Source organism: Phyllobates terribilis, unplaced genomic scaffold (genome assembly GCF_046119375.1).
Source record: "Phyllobates terribilis strain yellow unplaced genomic scaffold, ASM4611937v1 Scaffold_13__5_contigs__length_258822181, whole genome shotgun sequence".
Classification (NCBI taxonomy): domain Eukaryota; kingdom Metazoa; phylum Chordata; class Amphibia; order Anura; family Dendrobatidae; genus Phyllobates; species Phyllobates terribilis.
In genome coordinates, this window is record NW_027362773.1 from 28,491,048 (window position 1) to 28,511,451 (window position 20,404).

At 48.1% G+C, this 20,404-nt stretch overlaps 1 protein-coding gene across 1 annotated transcript; it reads right to left on the reverse strand.

The window, feature by feature from the left end:
• Nucleotides 1-1,758: 1,758 nt before the first annotated feature.
• Nucleotides 1,759-15,652, reverse strand: LOC141173686 (uncharacterized). Its single transcript, XM_073658015.1, has 2 exons — nucleotides 12,099-15,652; nucleotides 1,759-2,762 (listed from the first exon to the last, which is right to left on the reverse strand). The coding sequence occupies exon 1, from the start codon at nucleotides 15,616-15,618 to the stop codon at nucleotides 14,323-14,325; it is 1,296 nt and encodes a 431-aa protein (XP_073514116.1). The 5' UTR covers nucleotides 15,619-15,652; the 3' UTR covers nucleotides 1,759-2,762; nucleotides 12,099-14,322.
• Between the last annotated feature and the right edge of the window lie 4,752 nt (nucleotides 15,653-20,404).

The following is a 20,404-nucleotide window of genomic DNA, read 5'->3' on the forward strand; positions in this document are numbered from 1 at the left end:
TACAATGTTCAAACTAGTCTCTGGTCTCCTGACCGAAACTCAACAGTCTTTTATATGTCTATAACCCCCTTCCGGGGAATTACATGGCTTTATACTCTCTTTACGGGTTACCCTCTCTATCAACAAATCATGCTGAATAATGAAAATGCAAACTCCTATCACAGTTACTGATGATGATTAGACAGCTCCTGTCACACATTTTTTACATTATAACTGACTGTTCAGCCTACCTGATAAACTAAAATATTATATTTAGGAGGATAATTGCAGTGTTACCATAGCAAGCGGAGATGTTACTGACTCTAGATGCCCATGTAATGCTGAACTCATACATTATGGGATTTTATAGCAAAGCACAGAGGAATAAAATGCAGGATGGAATCTGGTAATCAAGATGGAAACTGAAGAGATGAAAGAAGAGGCTGGCCTGCAGGGAAGTACATGCTCCATGTGGGACAGATAATCAGGTAGTTGCAGGGATGAGAAAAAAACCCCCATTAAAGCTAGACTGTTACTTTGAAATTCAATAGTATGAATGTAGGACAAAAGTATGTGTATTTAAAAATCTGCAAGAAGTTTTATGACCATATTAAAAATACAAATCCGTATACATGATGGGAAAAAAAAATTGCAGACAGTAAAAAAAAAAAAAGTCCTGAAAAAGAGGTAATACAAAAATGATATATTTGTGAGGATGGTGATCTGTGGTCCTTACTGATCACTGGCATCATTTTCCCTCTTTCCTTTCATGCTGTTCGTCTGCAGTACTATACTTCTATGTATAAGCCTGGCTCATTGCAGTGTGTTGCATCCCATTGTGGGTTTTTTCTTCGGCGCTGAATGGTCATTTGTCACATTTTCGTTCTGTGATCTGCCGTACTGTGCTTCTCTGTTCTGCATTGTTTCATGCAGCATAATTAACTTTCCGTGTAGTGACCTGGAGACGGGGTGGCCTATGTTCCCTCCTTTTCAGAGCATTTTTTTTTTTTTTACTCCGTCTGGGTAACTTTGATTGAATAGTGTATATAGATTTGTATTTTTAACATTGTCATTATTACGCTTTTTGCGTATCTTTAAATAATACACAAATACTTCTCCTACATTCATCCTATTGGACTTCTAGGATTTCAATGTTAATTTATATTTGCAATGTATAAACTGGGCTTCCTTGTTGGGTTTATGTTCTTTAAACTATGGTAAATTAAACACTGTAATTTGGGCAAAAAATAGTTTTTCTTTTAGACTGTTTTCATATTTTCTTACATCTGCTTCAATGTGAACCGAGTGGGTCAGAAGCCACTGTAAAAGGGTTAATTCTATCACAAATATTATAGATGTGGTGGACTGTACTACTGTATTCTTACCCCTGAAGACCCCAATTGCGTCATGTATATAATGTCATGCGTTTTATATATATATATATGTGTGTATATGTGTATATATATATATATATGTGTGTATATGTGTGTATATATATACGGTGGCGTCCAGAAGTTTTGAATTTTTTTAAAAAGGTGTGATTCCTTCTGTCTGGTTGTTGTGATGCCATTTCCCTGGTGATGAATTGAAAGTGCATGAAGTTGTCATCATGCAAGACCTTAATTTTAACCAAAATGCTTTTGAATATAGGTATGGTTATTTAATTTAAGAAACCTGACTGCCAAAAGTTTTGCACCTACTATTTATTGATCACAACGTAAAGAGTAATTCATTGCTTACAATGCCATAACTTAGTATTTTGTAGCATAACCTCCTGCTTTAATTACTGCACCGCACCGACGAGGCATTGAAGCCACTTGGGTATTCAAGACATCTTGAGGGATCTTGCTCCATTCCATTTGTAAATCTGCAAACAATTCATCTTTATTGCTATGTGTACGGGCCCCAACTCGTCACCCTAACTCATCCCAAAGGTGCTCTATAGGGTGTAAATCAGGTGATTGGCTCGGCCATTGCAACAGGCAAACATTTTTCTTTGCTAACCAATTTTTGACTAAATTGGATGTGTGCTTAGGATCATTGTCTTGCTGGAATTTCCATCGCCTGCCTGCTTTGGTTTTACCATTTGGAAGCATTACATTCTCCAGTATATCCTTGTACTTGGTAGCATTCATATTTCCATCAATTCTATGCAGAGAGCCAATGACAGATGCAGAAAAGCAGTCCCAAACCATGACATTACCTCCACCATGTTTCACTGTAGGTGTTTGGTACATTACATCATTACGTTTTCCATTTGGGCGGTATATATAGTGCTTGTCATCACTACCAAACAGATTGAACTTGGATTCATCAGACCACAACACCTTAGACTAATCTGTCTCTGTCCATTGGCTGTGCTCTTTGGCAAACTCAAGTCAGACCTTCCGGTTCTTTGCAGAGATGAAAGACTTCTTGACTGGACCTCGAGCATTCAACCCTACTGCTCTTAGCCGTCACACCACAGTTTGGGGTCTCACTTTGACCCCATATTATTCGTTCATTTTGTGTGAAATCTGTACAGCACTTTTATGGACATCAGATACTGACTTTTTCTTAATAATGTGATCAACTCTGGAGGAAGTTTTCTGTGGTCGTCCACTTCTAGGTTTGTCAGAAAAAGAAAGTTATGGAACAGCTTTCTTTAATATACATGACACTTGACTATGAGAACAGTTGAATTCCATAGCTCCTCTTTTTGGCTTTTGCCTGACTTCACTCTCAGAATAATAAGCTTCCTGACATCTGGTGATAAATTTGTCTTTGTCTTTGCCATGTTTAACCTAAAAACATACAAAAAAATAAATTTAGGAAAAATTCGAATACCAATGACAAATGTTAAAAACTAACACATAAAGGGATAAAACAATGTAAAACACAATTTTCGTCCTTATAGCTGACAACCATTTGCTTCCAGTTTACTAAAATCATCAGGAAAATGGCATCACAACAACCAGACAGAAGGAATCACACTTTAAAAAAAAAAAAAAAAAAGCAAAACTTTTGGCCACCACTGTATATTGTGTTATGTGAACTAGGTACTGCGGTTATAGCGTGTATTGTGAATAGACTGTGATATGGTAGTGTAAAGCATAGGGTAGAGATATAGATTAGGTTCTAGGACATAAGATAAGGGCAATAGGCTTAGTGCATACTGTTATGAGAGTAACTAGTTAGCTAGGACATAGGATGGATAGCTACTGCTAGCTATATACTGTAGGGACAGGCATAGTTAAAGTTTGGGACTAGCCCATAGTGGGAGGGACAAGCCCCAGTAAAAGGGACTGCTTCCTGGTAGTGACTCAGATACTCAGGGAAGTACAGTAGCCAAGTTCCAGTGCAGTGGGCTGATAGCGTCAGCAAGTATCTATCGTTCATGGCAGTGGGAGGCCTTACTGGAATCCCTTGTGGACATTCCTGCAACGTCCAGAGCTCGCTATAGGTACTATGGAGAGTGCCTTATCCTCTGGCGTACAGGGGACGATGGACGTGAAAAGTAGGTAAAGGATCCCGGGTGTACTGCGGGACTAAACAGGAAATCCCTGGGGCTGAGAGAGTCAGTGAACGCGGGAATAGAACAGGAGGAACGGATAGCTATTGTAAGGCAGCACTAGTCATCATAATGGGGGATACTCGCTGCACCGGGTAAATTAAGCACACGTGCAATGTCCTTCCGGTATTTCTCAATTCAGCAGTTTATTATTGCACTTCATAAACCGCAGTTCACATATATAAAGTCCACGAGCCTTTCCAGTGGCAGCTATGCCCACTTGGCTCCAGGTAAACTATAACACTTGGCTTCAGCAAACGATAACAATGTCCATAAAACGTACCGCTTTTACCTTTTGCAGGGTCTTAACGGTTCCAGGTTTAGTTTGCCACAACTTTCACTTTTAGGCTTCCCAGGTGGGGGTCTCCAGCCCTCGTACCTTCGAAGGCTACTGGTATGTTTTCACTCACATCCAGTCTGCGCCTTTCAGGACTCTTGTATGCCAAGCCGGCTCTCCCTCAAAAGCTCGACCTTTCAGGCTGCCAGGCTTCACTCTCGGCCTCACTAGGCCTCACACGAACGGTGTCCCACACACATGGGGAACAGGCCTCATGCCTCTCACAGAACACACCTGTCTCCCATCAAGCAGGGTTTATATATGCATCCCGTGCACACACACATACTGACAGGACCTTGCTGATGTCACAGTCATGTGATCAGACAGACATTCTGTGCGTGCAGGACCTGTGCTATGTCACAGTCATGTGACCAGTCACCTGAGGGGGAAGGTACATGGTCAGGAAAAACACATCCTGGACCATTACCGTAATGCCAGCAAGTCGCTGCATTACATATCCCCCCCCCCCCCTGTTCAAACTTGTGGGGTTGAACACATAATATACACAACCACTATAACCCCCAGCTCTGTTCAAACTTGTGGGGTTGAACACATAATATACACAATGACATTATAACCCCCAGTTCACATAGAGACCATGTACTTTACAATTGTGCTGCTCAGCCCCTGGAACATTAGTCAACGACATTAGCCCATTCCTTAGGGACCTACAATTTGTCACTGTCACTGACTTCGTCAGGTCACCTTTCCGGGTCGTAACCTTGTCAGAGCTCCCCCGCTCCCAGCGGTCAGTTGTAACCTTGTCAGGTCTCCCCCGCTCCCAGCGGTCAGACGTAACCTTGTCAGGTCTCCCCCGCTCCCAGCGGTCAGTCGTAACCTTGTCAGGTCTCCCCTGCTCCCAGCGGTCAGTCATACAGCGGTGTGACTCACATGCCCTGGTATCTAAGGTCCGGTTTGACTCCGTACTGTCCCGTCCTCTATTGGGTCGTTTGTATGGGCTGCTCAAACCTGAGTTACTGGAGGTCTCATTACCTCTAAACCCACGCCCACTACTCTCAGGACATCTTGAAAGGTCCCTAACTCCAGTTATAGCTGTTCTGTTATTTAAGGGGCCCTTTCTCTGTCTGGTCTCATAATTTCTAGACGGCTGCCCTCTTCTGCTACTCAGATGATGCTGTCTATCCACTCGCAGTCTAGCAAGATTCACCTGTTCTACCTCTCGCAGGTAGGTCACTCGGTACTCCAACAGCATGCGCATATATCCCAGGCTTTCTTCTGTTCCTACAGCGGAGAATGATACCATGCCGTCTTCGTCGGGTATCCAGTCCTGACGATCACGTGGACTGCTTACTTTCACCACCCCAGACTTCTTGACCATCATCTGCATGGCTCGACCATTTCTCCCAACGAGCTTCCTCACCAGAACATGAGGCACCCGGATGACCTCTTCACGCATACTGTGAGCTTTCCTCATCAACTCCAGTTGTCTAACGGCTTGTTCCGTCTTCAACCGGAGAAACCGCTTTGTGCGAATACATCGCCAGTGCATGTCACTTAGGATAGCCACCCTCTTCACTGTGACTTCGGTCGTGGACAGGACCACCAGCTGTTTAGCTTCTGAGGTCAAGTACACCTTACAGGCTCCCACGGCCTTCTTAAACTCCTCATGCACGGACTCACTGGTGCATTCTTCCCTCAAATCCTCGGGCACATCTACGAGGCACTTGTACCAAGATGTTTCGGTCTCACCAGTGGTTTCGATACGATCAACCAGCTCAGGGTTCAGGGACAACTGACTTTCAGCTTCTTCCCCCTTTACGCTTCCCCTGAGCTGACTCACAGCTACAAATTCACCAATTTTCGTCTTGACCACTTCCATCTCATATTTATCTGTGGTTAACACTCTCTTAGCTCTCCTCAGGTCCACCTTCTCATGGTATAAGGGAGTGAGTGCAACGTGTTCGCCCTTTTCCTTCTCCAAGAAGGCCTCGTTCACTGAGTGATACTTTGTCAGGCGACTTTTGAGCCCGGAAACTTCTTCCTCTAGCTCCGCCACTCGCCTCTCAGCGGCCCGTCTCTGAAGCTCTTCCTGCTTCAACTGCTCTTCCAGCAGCAGAGTTCTCTCAGACCTCTCCGTCTCCAATGCGCCCACTCGGCTCTCAATAGCCAGTCTCTCACGCTTCTCTTGTGTCCACTGGGTTTGTAGCAACTCCTTGAGCTGCTTGATCTCGGCTCCGACATCCACCGAACCCTCCGAGCCCACATCACTCGAGGAGGTATCTGCTTCATACCTCCCATCACCAGCGGTCAACTCCTGGCTCTACTCTGTGGCTTTTCCGATGGACTCCTCCATCCTCTCTCGCTCAGCTTCCATCTTGCTGACTGTTTCCTTAAGGTACGTCTCCGCCTTCTGGAGAGTATCACAGGACATCTGTAGCTCCTTCACCTGAGCTTCCAGATCTAGGGTCTTTCCCCGGAGAGCATCATTCTCCTCACGGGTGTCTTGCAGAGTGGTCTCAACCACTTGGCGCACTTGCTCTGCACCCGCCTTATCCTCCTCTAGTTTTTTCTTCACCTTGAGGAGATCCTCATAATCTCTCTTACTCTGTTGCAGTTCCCTACTGCGTTCACCACACTCCTTCTTGGAGTCACACAGCTCCTGGTTGGGCTGTTTGAGCAGTCGTTCTAGGATTTGTTCGCGTCCAGAAACACCATCCTGCCGCGCCTCCTTCTCAAGCTTCAACTGCAAAACCTCTTCCTTGATTTTGCGGCGGTCCTCCTTAATTGCGTAGAACATTTCCGTCCACTGGTTAATTTCCGCGTGGCTTTGCTCCACGTCTCGCTGCCAGTTGCTCATAAGCTGGTGTATTTTCTGCTGTTCAGACTCCAGGATCAACTGGTCTGAGGACACGTTCCCCAGGTTTTCACATAATTGCTGCACGTCACTCTGACCCAGCTGGCCGATAGGCTCCAGTTCTTGGTCACGACTGGCAGCCTCCTCTTTCAGGGCTGTCAGATCCTTCTGACTCGGTACCGTACCGGAGGTTGCTACTGGCAACGTCACCTCCTCTTCTACCTCTAATGGAGGATCCACACTTAAAGCAAAGGCACACAGTACCACATTCTTTTTATTTTAATTTTCAGCCAAGTCTACAGGAGCAACCTTTTTGTGGCCCTTGCGCCGTCGACGATGAGAGGGGGACTCTCTCCCCTCGTCTAGCCCCTCCTGACTGACCTCTCTTTCTACTTTCGTAGTGTCACCGTCAGCTACGGTGTCTGTGTCACTCCCCATGGTGTTGTGGACTAACAGGTCACCTCCCACTTTGACGTCACCCCCTTCTACTGGAGCTACCCCGTTATCAACGGTCACATTGTCATTTTTAGGAGGTACCAACCCACCACCAGTAATTTTTTTTTATTTTCTATCCTTCACGCTGTTTTGAACAACCGCCCCTTTTTTAGACTCCGCCCCCTTTTAAACAACCACACTGGCAGGGAAATTTTTACAAGAAAAATCAATAATAGTCTTAGGACTCAGTTCACAACAGCTCTTACCACCTCCCCGGGCACTCTGGGACAACACTGGCGCCCCCGGAGAGTTCATAGAATGGTCCACTGCCGCCATTCCATATGGTGCCCACAGCTCCTGTGGTTCCTGCACCATGTCCAGTAGACGTTTCTCAAATACATGCTCCGGTTTTAACAGGCACTTTAATCGCTCTAATCGCTCAATAGCTTCAGACTCAGTTGCTGCTCCTTTCACAGCCATTTTTATCTGCTCCTGCATTTCCTCAGGACACTATTCACACACTGCTCTCCCCGGAAAAATCTTCGTGGCCCTGCCGAGCCACAGCAAAACCGGATTTGAGTGCGACGACAACCTTCGCAACCAGATACTTTAAACTTCGTGAGCCCCGCCGAGCCACAGCAAACCAGGTTTGAGTGCGACGACAATCTTCGCAACCCGACTGAGTTGCAGCCAGATGCTTTAATCCACACTCGTCGTCCTGTGCCGTTGCCCCTAGCAACCGGGTTGTCGTTGCCGCTAGCAACCGGGCTGCAGTTGCCCGCATTCTCGAACCATATGTAAGGCAGCACTAGTCATCATAATGGGGGATACTCGCTGCACCGGGTAAATTAAGCACACGTGCAATATCCTTCCGGTATTTCTCAATTCAGCAGTTTATTATTGCACTTCATAAACCGCAGTTCACATATATAAAGTCCACGAGCCTTTCCAGTGGCAGCTATGCCCACTTGGCTCCAGGTAAACTATAACACTTGGCTTCAGCAAACGATAACAATGTCCATATAACGTACCGCTTTTACCTTTTGCAGGGTCTTAACGGTTCCAGGTTTAGTTTGCCACAACTTTCACTTTTAGGCTTCCCAGGTGGGGGTCTCCAGCCCTCGTAACTTCGAAGGCTACTGGTATGTTTTCACTCACATCCAGTCTGCGCCTTTCAGGACTCTTGTATGCCAAGCCGGCTCTCCCTCAAAGGTCACTGGCATCCACGCACAGGATCCAGGCTCGACCTTTCAGGCTGCCAGGCTTCACTCTCGGCTTCACTCTCGGCCTCACTAGGCCTCACACGAACGGTGTCCCACACACATGGAGAACAGGCTTCATGCCTCTCACAGAACACACCTGTCTCCCATGAAGCAGGGTTTATATATGCATCCCGTGCACACACACACACACATACTGACAGGACCTTGCTGATGTCACAGTCATGTGATCAGACAGACATTCTGTGCATGCAGGACCTGTGCTATGTCACAGTCATGTGACCAGTCACCTGAGGGGGAAGGTACATGGTCAGGAAAAACACATCCTGGACCATTACCGTAATGCCAGCAAGTCGCTGCATTACACTATGCTGAGAGTGTACTGTATTAAGGAAACAAGGAATTGGAAGTGGTGAGCCCAATACTGCGTGTTACAATCTGATGAACTTGAACTGTGCAGTAAATTTTTGGTTATTGAAATGAACCAGTTGTCCCTTGATCTATGTGCGGCAGCTCCTGAAGATGGAGGTCTGAAGACGGGGAAGGCGTGCGGCTTACAATTGAGTGTGATGCACCCCACACATGACAGCTCATTGGGACTGGGGCACGATTTTTCTGTAAAGTGCCAGGGCGTTATGGAGCAGCAGCTTGATTACGGCTACTGCCTTCGGTGACTTTATAGATGTTCAAGGAAAAGTTCCTACACATTTACCGAATTTGCGTTATTCTAAATGTATTGCATGAACTATGAAGCCGAAAGTCAACTAGTTGGCAGTAGGACAGATATTTCTTCCAGCACAATTACATCCTTATATTCCATAAGGGCTCATTCACACTTGGATATTGATAGTGCAGATTGGTATTAATTCGTTTTTTGTTTTTCAATTAAAAGAACACTGGCAATACACTTAAAAGATTTAATTAGCGTTTTTTTCCCAATATGCAGCACGTCCCAATGGATTTTGTACATAGGTACAACTTTTGAACCTAAAGAAGTCAATGGGTTGAATTTAAAACCAATAATTGTTACAGTGGTATTCCCATCTAGAAAATATGATGCGGGCGCCACCAGTGGGGTCTGCTATAATCTGGAGAAGGGGGACTCTGGTGAGTGCCGCTGTCGGTAGAGAGGTGGTTGACATTCATGTTCACTTGCATCAGATTTTCAATTACCTTTCTAATGTGGATTTGCTATAAATGTTCAATATGGTAAAACACATTTTAATCTTAACAAAAAAAAAAGAAATATGGATTAAGCAAATGCAAAAAATAATATTTTTTAAGCATTGTACATTATCTGTATTTTCATACACAAGTTCGAATGAGACCTTTTTTCAAACAAGATAAACCGGTTGACATTACTGCCCTGAATCCGATTTTCATCCATTTTTTTGGTCCGTGTGTCTGTTTTTTTACCATCAACATGTTTTACACGTGTGTAGCACATCGTAAAATTTCCAAACCTCTCCTCCCCAATTTGCTAGTAAAGAAACAGACCACTCGGATGGGACACAGATGGCGTCCAAGTGCTATCAACAAGTTTAATCCACATATTGGATCAAAAACGACCATGTCTCCATTCGCTTTGCTTCTCCAACTTGCCCATTCAAGTAAGTCCGTTTGTAACAAAAACAAAAAACAAGGACGCCATCTATGTGTTAAAGAGAATTTGCAACCAGGATTTTGTTACCTCGTCTGAGAGCAGCATAATGTAGGGGCTGAGACCCTGATTACAGTGATGTGTCACTTATTGGGCTGCTTGCTGCATATTTGATAAAACCACTGTTTAATCTGCAACACATCTCTCAGTTCTCTGAATGTCAAACTCTGTATAACCCCGCCCACATCACTGATTTCTGTGTACATTGTGCATAGGCACAAAGCAGCCAATCTGTGGTGTGGTCAGTAGTGGCATAACTAGAGTCTGATGGGCCCCAGTGCAAGATTTGGACCGGGGCTTCCCCTCATCCTAAATAAATTTTTTATATATGGGTCCTCCATCCTGGTATATATGTTCCTCATCCTGGCCCCATTCTGGTAAATATATCGCCCATCGTGGCGGTTCTGCCGCTGTTCTTTAATGTATAGAAGAAAATAAACCATTAAACTCAAGGGGCGTACATAGAAGTCATGGGGCTCCATAGCAGAAGTATAATGCACTCCCCATAGTCCTCCATATAGTATAATGCACAACACATAGTCCTACATATAGTATAATGTACCCCCATAGTCCTACCTATAGTATAATGTACCCCCATAGTCCTCCATACAGTATAATGCACCCCCATAGTCCTCCATATAGTATAATGCACAGCCCATAGTCCTACCTATAGTATAATGTACCCCCATAGTCCTCCATACAGTATAATGCACCCCCATAGTCTTCCATATAGTATAATATGCCTCCCATAGTCCTCCATATAGTATAATGCACTCCCCATAGTCAACCATATAATATACTGCACAGCTTATAGTTATCCATGTAGTATAATGCACATCCCACAGTCATCCATAAAATATAATGAACTCCCATAGTCATCCATGTAGTATAATGCACATCCCATAGTCATTCAAAAAGTATAATGCACCCCATAGTCATCCATAATGGGTAATGCACTCCCCATAATCATTCAGAAAGTATAATGCACAGCCCATAGTCATCCATCTAGTGTAATGTACAGCCCATAATCATCCATAAAGTATAATGCACAGCCCATAGTCATACATGTAGTACAATACAAAGCCCATAGTTATCCATAAAGTATAATGCAAACCACAGTCATCTATAGTAGTATCGCCACTGATTTTTATTTTTTTTTAATACTCATCGTTCCTTTGCTCCTGAGCCGCATGCGTCCTCTTGTGAAGCCGGCAGCTGACTTTGGCGTGCGACGGGAGCGTGCGACGGGAGTGTATGACGTAACTGCCTTGCATCCTGTCACGTGCACGCCAAGGTCAGCTGCTGGCAACTGATTGTCCGGCAGTGTGTATTGTGGCGTGCGGACCTGATGTGTCTGTGCACCGCAATACGCTTCAACTGGATGTGCTTCAGAGGACGCACATCCAGTTGAAGCTTCGGCTGGTGTCAGCAGGCCCCTGACCCGCTGGTCTCGGTCGCAGTGCAGACTGCTGCGACCACAGTCGTTACGCCACTGGTGGGTGGGGTTATACAGAGTTCTTGAACACTGAGGACGACTTAGCAGCAGGTTTACTAGTCCTCTAGTGATGATCCTCTAGTTTTATTAAAACTACAGCAAGCAGCTCAATAAGTGACACATCACTGGAATCAGGGTCTCAGCCCCTACATCATGCTGCTCTCAGATTAGGTGGAAAAAACCTGCTGACAGATTTCCTTTAATGGGTAGGAGAAGTTTTGACAAATATTTTGTTTGTCATATGTAAAAAAACAATCGTCACATTGGGGACATCAACCAATACATGTATCAAAATTGCAAGAAAACTGGATCCAGCACACTGATAAAAAAAAAAAAAAAAAAACAGATAGTTTTTATTTTCTTCATCTGCAAAAAAACCCCCAAATAATGGACATGAGAATGAGGCTTAATTACGATCAGCCCACGTGTGGAGTCCATTGTCAGAATCCGACTCCCGTAAATCGCCTGTGGATCTCAAAGAATTTCAGTTTTTACGCAGACCTGCAGGATTATTATCAGATCCCTCCGATTTGCAAAGAAGATGTTCTGGAATATGACATTTGATGGAGCAGTTCCCTACTTGGGACTAGTTCTCTGCGCCATTTACCTTTGGATTACAAATAGTAGCATTGATAGCTGCCGCCTGGAAACATAAGGAAGCCTCTCCAGTGTGATTACATATATGGCCGTTGCTGTGCGAATTTGGTCACAAGCCTTAATTAGTTTGTTCCGAGCAGCAGCAGACTTGTAATGGCAGCAGAAGTAGCTTGTCGTCCATCTTCTCGGCACTGAGTTACGTCTTCTTCCCATTTGAGGTCCGGGCCAGCGGTGCACGCGGATTTTCCATCTGCTGGTGCTGGCGCTGTGTGTTACCCTCCGTTCTTACTTTCCCAGCACCCTTGTTCTATACTTAGTCCTGCAGCAGATAACACAGAGTTTCCCAGAGAGCTTCTCCAGCATGTGTGATGGAAAGTACAAAGAGACTCCTCTGACCTCTGCCTTCGCTGAAGTCATTTCCTGGTAGAGAACTACTTTTTTAATATTTTATGTTCTTAATCATTTCCAGTTTGGGATTTTAGTATTTTTTGCAGATGTTGTTGACGCGCCCCCTGGGACATATTCCTTTTTGAGGGGAATACCCGGCACCGGATCAGATGGGGGGGGTTGTAGTCTCCGAGCGGCTGTGACCCGGTCCCGTGCCCAGGGCGTCAAGCTAAGTGTTATGTGGCAGTCCTTACTGATGTTATTAAAGTTCGTTGTGTCGACTACGCCACCCGTTGTGATGCGGTCACTGTGCCCGCCGCTGCAGCCGGGTCCGCTGAGGCTGATGGTGGATGCGCAGCTTGGTGGGATAACCCCCAACGGGAGGGGTATAGCCTCAGAGGGGACAGGCGCAGAGGATGGGGGTTGTGATGGTGCGGTGCAGCCGGTAATGATGACAGACTCGGGTTGTGCAGTTAAGGGTCTTTACTTACTGCAGATGTTCCTGGTCACTCTAGCTCCAAGTGACCTCCCGAGCCGTGCTGCGTCCACCAGGTCCTGGATCCGGCCAACCCCCAAACAAGTCCGGAGCGTGGCCCTGAGCTCTCCCTCTGTCCTTCCTTCAGCCGTCCCCACCAGTGATTCACCTAAATCCAGCTCCCTCGGGCCTTCTGTTGGGCAACCTTTGGCCTCAGGTTCCCTGACCCTCCATGTGGTGTGCCTTCAGGGTGAATGTAGTGGGTGACCGTGACAGACTCTGCCCACGGTCTCCGGTCTCTGGCTGGGGAATGTCTTTACCCCCACCAGCTTGGGTTCCGGTACCCTTCTGCTGACTCCTCACCCGGTGTTCTTATTTGGGTTCTTGGGGTCCCTTCTTTGTCCCCCTTCTGGGTCTTTCTGCACTCCACTCTCTCTCTCTTCAGGCTCAGGTCTGCTCTGCTCCCTTGCTGCAGGCTTGTCCTCCTCTGCAGCAGACTTGTTCTCTGCAGCTGACTGACAGGCTCCTCTGCGTCTGACCCTGATCCTAGTTGGTGCCCTCCTTATATAGCCCTCTATGTGTGAGCTCAGGTGACCAGCACCCAATGAGCTCCTACCACTACCCAGACTGCTCCCCCTATCTGCCCCTACACTACATGGGATGTTCCTCCCCCCTCCCACTCCAGCCAGGAACAGGCTCGGTCGCACCTGCACATTTCTAAGTGGGAGTGCCGTCGGCCTGCTCCTCTGGAATGGGATGTATGTAGTGCATGCAGTCTATCTGAGCTCAGTTCCACACTCCTTCCTTACCCGGGAGTGGAATATCACACCTCTGGGTTGAGGTGCAATACTCCTGTAGCAGCCGAATCCTCAGGGTGCTACATTCCCCCCTGGTAAATCACAGCACGTCCTCGGGCTGCAAAGACAAAAAACACCAAAACATACAACATTTTATAAACATGTAAAACATATTAAATATTATACGAAATACTATATAAATATATATATAAACTTTTTCAGGTAAACAACATTCTCGTCGTCTCTTTCTCTCTTCTGTTCCTCTGGTCACCGTGCAACTCGTGACCAGGTAGAGTGCGACAGTCTTTTAGAAAAATGGTTTTTCCTATAAAACCGGTAGGGGGCGCTTTAGCAAGCGCAACTATGTACAGGGAATTTTGGCCGTTCTCAGTCCCCGGCCAGGTAAAGGGAAAGGGATGGCTGCTCACAGTCCTCAGCCTGGTATGGAAAGGGTTACAGGTAACAGTTCGCTGGTCCCAACGGGGACTATTTTAGCAGCAACAACAGTTCCAGTTTCAGTTCCGATTCACTGTGCCCCGACAGGCAACTATATACAGTCTCCTGCTCTGCCGCACTCAACGGCGTCTGCCTCCTGCTCTTATCTTACGGCTGGTGGTTTCTTCAGACCCGTCCGGGTCCTCTTGCTCCTCCTCCTCGCACCGCAACTCCTCCTCCGTCAAGCGATGCACGTGGAGGGCGTAAGGTCCCTTGGCACACTTGTGCCGGGTGAACGTTACCTCATCACCGACGTAGAGGTCACGGCCTTTGTGACCCTCTGGCAGGTGGGACTCGACGTCCCGTCGTGTAACGAAGACGTCACCCATGGTGTTCCGGTCCCTTATGAAGCCCCACCCATGCTGCGCATTAAACTTTATTACCGTCCCGATGGTACGGGGACGATCTGCTGCACGGGGGTCCCTTCTGGTCCGACTCTTTTGCTCCGCGCTGCGGGTCTGGGCCCATTGCTCTTTGGCCTGCCTCTCCTCCCGCTCTCTCTTGAACTCTGCCAGCTGTTGACGGCAACACTCTGTGCGCGCTGCTGCAGCTGCCCGAGTCTCTCCGGTGAACCCCATCAGATCTTCTCCCTTGGGGTCCCACACGAACTGGGCTTCCTCGAGTGGAGGCGAGACCCGAGTCACGGGCTTTGGAGCCGGGATCAGGGGCTCACACAAGGGCCCTAGTCTTTGCTGCCGCTCTAGCTCAGGGTACCCTTCGGGCCAGATGAAGGGCCGCCCGTCCGGCCATGTGAGCTGGCCGAAGAGGTCCTCCCCCAGGTGTGGCACCCTTGGTATTACGGGCGCGGGCGCGGTGGTGATGGCGCCCGGGTTGCCCAGGCCTTGCGGCCAGGCCTGGGGCACCTGGAAGGTGAAGGGCACCGTTAGGACGGCGGCGCCCTGGGTTACCTGGCCTTGCGACCAGGCCGGAGGCTCCGCGGAGGTAGATGGCTCTGCTTTGGATGCGGCGCCCGGAAATGCTAGGCCCTGTGACCAGGCCGGAGGCTCCTCTTCCGGCGCCACGCTCCGGGTCACGATGCGTGACGTCATCGGGGTCGCGACGGCGGCTTCCGGTCGGGGCCTAGTCGGTGGCGATGTCATGGCGGTCTCGGGTACGGCCGGGGGACCTTCGGGCTCTGCGACGGGGAGCTGGGGCAGGTAAGCGGTCTTCCGGTATGGGGTATAGGCATCCCCCTTACCTGCTGCCATGCGTCTCGCTCCCTCTTCTGCGCCGTCTCCGGCCTTGGGTCCTCCCGCGTCATCCGCAGAGGCAGTCGATGTCTTCTTCCAAGGGAGCGGGTTAAGTGGACGGGTTCCAGCTTGCTGGGCCATCTCCCGGCCCCACTCCGCCAGGATCTCCCTCTGCACTCGGGCCATCCTTCCCGCGAGGCCCTCCAGGGCACTCCGCGCGCACTCCCGATCTCGGGGAAGCTGCGCCAGGATCTCCGCTAAGCCTAGCGGGGTTGTGGACTCTAGCAGGCTCCTGACCATCGGGTCGGTGCTGCTCTGCTCGGCTTCCGGCAGGCTCCTGGCCAGCGGGCCGGTGCTGCTCTGCCCTCCTTCTTCCTCCAGCAGGCTCCTGGCCAGCGGGCCGGTGCTGCTCTGCTGCCGCTCCATTCCCGGGTCTACTCTTTCTCTCCTCGACTCCGGGTGAGCTTCTCCGCTACTCCTCATTAGACCTCTTGCCTCCGGGTGCGCTCGTTCTACACCGCTCCAAGCGACACCCATCTTTGCTCTTCTCTTTCGTCTCCTCCCACTTCGAGGGCGGTCCCGGGGCAACTCGGTGACTGTCAGCTCCAGGGGGAGTTCTTTCACGCTGACAGACACCTCCAGCATCACAGTCTCTGTTGGTGGGGGCGGTTCCCACTTTTGGCGCCATTTTCTGTCCCGGCCCACGATGGGAGGTGGCCTCTCGCCCTCCTTTGGCACGCCCATAATGGCGTCCGCTGCTCTTCCAAGGCGGGAAATCTGCGGTTTTGGCGGGAAGCGTCGCCCAGTGGCGGGAAACTCTGCAGATGGCGGGAACAAGCTGGAAATGGCGGACAATCGGCGGGAAACGACTGGTGATGGAGTCCGATGGCGTGGACCCTCCGGAACCGGCGGGAGACTTCTTTCTAAGGTAAACTTGCACTTTTCATCAGGCACGCAGTACCCGGGTGTTGCGGGCACGTAATCCTGCCGACTACGCCAAAGTTGACGCGCCCCCTGGGACATATTCCTTTTTGAGGGGAATACCCGGCACCGGATCAGATGGGGGGGGTTGTAGTCTCCGAGCGGCTGTGACCCGGTCCCGTGCCCAGGGCGTCAAGCTAAGTGTTATGTGGCAGTCCTTACTGATGTTATTAAAGTTCGTTGTGTCGACTACGCCACCCGTTGTGATGCGGTCACTGTGCCCGCCGCTGCAGCCGGGTCCGCTGAGGCTGATGGTGGATGCGCAGCTTGGTGGGATAACCCCCAACGGGAGGGGTATAGCCTCAGAGGGGACAGGCGCAGAGGATGGGGGTTGTGATGGTGCGGTGCAGCCGGTAATGATGACAGACTCGGGTTGTGCAGTTAAGGGTCTTTACTTACTGCAGATGTTCCTGGTCACTCTAGCTCCAAGTGACCTCCCGAGCCGTGCTGCGTCCACCAGGTCCTGGATCCGGCCAACCCCCAAACAAGTCCGGAGCGTGGCCCTGAGCTCTCCCTCTGTCCTTCCTTCAGCCGTCCCCACCAGTGATTCACCTAAATCCAGCTCCCTCGGGCCTTCTGTTGGGCAACCTTTGGCCTCAGGTTCCCTGACCCTCCATGTGGTGTGCCTTCAGGGTGAATGTAGTGGGTGACCGTGACAGACTCTGCCCACGGTCTCCGGTCTCTGGCTGGGGAATGTCTTTACCCCCACCAGCTTGGGTTCCGGTACCCTTCTGCTGACTCCTCACCCGGTGTTCTTATTTGGGTTCTTGGGGTCCCTTCTTTGTCCCCCTTCTGGGTCTTTCTGCACTCCACTCTCTCTCTCTTCAGGCTCAGGTCTGCTCTGCTCCCTTGCTGCAGGCTTGTCCTCCTCTGCAGCAGACTTGTTCTCTGCAGCTGACTGACAGGCTCCTCTGCGTCTGACCCTGATCCTAGTTGGTGCCCTCCTTATATAGCCCTCTATGTGTGAGCTCAGGTGACCAGCACCCAATGAGCTCCTACCACTACCCAGACTGCTCCCCCTATCTGCCCCTACACTACATGGGATGTTCCTCCCCCCTCCCACTCCAGCCAGGAACAGGCTCGGTCGCACCTGCACATTTCTAAGTGGGAGTGCCGTCGGCCTGCTCCTCTGGAATGGGATGTATGTAGTGCATGCAGTCTATCTGAGCTCAGTTCCACACTCCTTCCTTACCCGGGAGTGGAATATCACACCTCTGGGTTGAGGTGCAATACTCCTGTAGCAGCCGAATCCTCAGGGTGCTACATTGTTTACATTGGTGGGGTCATCTCAGCTGTTTTGGGAGGCCCCTTGCTACTTAGAAACAAGCTCACTTTCTAAAATGCCTGCTTCTCCAGTCCGAGTTTCTGCCTCTGGTAAAATCATAATGATTAGCTTCCCATTCATCAGTGATCATTGGGGTCCAAAGACTGGAACTGGTGCAATATGGCCCTATTTGGCTTTGCAAAATTGCAAGGTTTTCTCAAGAAACAGATTTGAACTGCAGAGTGTGAATATACACTTACAGAGTATTAAGTAAAGGATTAAGTTATTTCCATCTTTCTTACAAAAACAGCTCCACATCTCCCCCCAGGTTCGCAGTTCTGCCCTATTTACTTTAAAAGGAATCTGTCACCAAGTTTTTGCTACCCCATCTAAGAGCAGTATAATGTAGGGACAGGGACACTGATTCTAGTGATGCATCACTTACAGGGCTGCTTGCTGCAGTTCTGATAAAACCCCTCTTTTATCTGCCGCAGATCTAGCAGTTCTCTGAATGATGAGATCTGTGTAACCCCACCCACACCACTGATTGGCAGCTTTCTGTGCACACTTTGCATAGGCAGTAAGCTGCCAATCCGTGGTGAAGACGGAATTATACAGAGATCATGAATATGGAGGACTACCTGGCAGCAGGTTTACTAGTCCTCTAGTGATAATCTCCTCCTGCTAAACCAGTGATTTTATCAAAACTACAGGAAGCAGCCCAGTAAGTGACACATTGCTGGCCTTGGTCTTTGTCTCTATATTATTCTGGACTCAGATTCTGTTTTATAAAGCAGGGTTGCAATACCACACACAACCTGTGAACTGGTGTAGTGCTGTTTACGGGAAATGTCATATTATTCTAGTTGTGAACAATTTCTTTATGGGACAACTGTCAATTTATAATAAGCAGAAACAGTTAGCTGAGCATTGTGCCCCTTTCTTTCCCATACAGCTCTGCTCTCCATGAAGATTTGTGCAAGTAGTATATGAACTCAAAGACTTTTTATGACTTGCAGACTGTGAGTTGTGTCTGATCATAAAACATCAACTGACAGACTGCTAAACTCACCTTACTGCTGCAGCTAATCACAGGCCACAGCGGTCCAGCTGTTGGTGCAATGGTGACATCACTGCTTCCAGCCTCTGCACAGACGACAGTGCTACCTATGCTGGATCCTGGTGGGTGCCAATAGGTTAATAGGACTGAGTTTAAGTAAGTTGACTGTCCAAAGATGTTAGAGATCAGGAAGGTTATAAGGTGGAGCTGTATGAGGAGGTGAGAAAATTGCTCCTTTAACTACTTGCTTATATAGTGGCATTAATTTCCACAGTGCTTCACAGACGACGTCATCACTGTCCCCCTTCTGGTTCACAATCTAAATCAATGAAGTATCCAGTGATGTCTCTATTCTCCATCCTCTCTTTACTGGTTCTCTATACAGAACGCAGCTTGGTCATTCCAGGCTACTGGAAAACCTAGCAAGCTCCTACACTGGCCAGACACCTTCTCTGACACACTCAGAATTGAAGAGTTTGTCGCCTAAGACCATGATTCTGTTGAAGGAATCAAAAGACTTTCCTTCCTGTCAAGGTAACCAAACCAATATAAGATAATATTTTTTTGCTATTTAATTTGAGAGCAGCATAATTTGGGTACAGAGAGCCTGATTCCAGGGATGTGTCACTTACAGGGCTGTGTGTTGTAGTTTCAATACAATCAGTGTTTTATCAGCAGGAGATTATCACTACAGGACTAAGTCTCACCTGCAAGACAGGTCAGCTAATCTGTATAACCCCGCCCCCACCCCAGATTGCTGACAATTCAGTGTACACAGGAAGCTGCCAATCAGTGATGGGGGCGGGGTTACACACAGCTCAGCATTCTGACCACTGCTACATCTACAACCGAGAAAACAGAGATCAAGTAGCCCAGTAAGTGACACAATGCTGGAATCAGGGTCTCTGCCCCTACATCATGCTGTTCTCAGATTACATAGAAAAATCTGTTGACAGATTCCCTTTAAGTATGGATCATCCTCTTTCCACTACCTCTCTCTACTTTTTTCTACTCTTGTTCTCTTTTTCTTCCTTTTCATTGTTTTTTTTTTTTAATATAAAATACCCGTCATTTACAATTTTACATTACATCTTGTCGAAGGATGAATTTCATGTTTTTTGTTCTACAATTGCTGTGTTTGTATTATTAACATGCGTTCTTCCTTGTTCCTGATTAATAAAAATAATAGAAATATAAGGAAAGTTTGCGAAAGAAAAATGTAACAAACTGTTGGTAAGACTGAGTATATACTACATACATTCCAGCTCTCCTGGAACATCCTTGAGCCTTCCAGAAAAGCAAGAGACATCCTGGTAGAGTTGGCATCTCTCCTTGGTGCTGCTGAAACCTCCTGGAAACCAGCACTTCCAGAAAGTTTACTGTGCCTGAAACCGGTGGGACTTGGGTGTCCAATAGTTCGGGTGCTGTGTAGGTGTAAGGGGGTGGTGAACAGAAGAAGCACCCAGTCAACATCCCACAGTACTTGCAAGTAAATACCTGGTTGGACTGGACAGGCAGGAACAGAAGGACAGAGAGTGTTTCCTCAAGGGAAGAGTTTGAAAGGAACGTCGGGTCAGGTGACAGCTATGGCGCAGTTGTTAAATATAAAACGATGAAGCAGGGACACAGTTGGCACCAAGATGTGTAAGGAAGAAGCCACGTGAACA

Bases quoted from the DNA above. Each gene is read 5' to 3' on its own strand.
- LOC141173686 (XM_073658015.1), bottom strand. From the start codon at position 15,618: ATGGCCCGAGTGCAGAGGGAGATCCTGGCGGAGTGGGGCCGGGAGATG.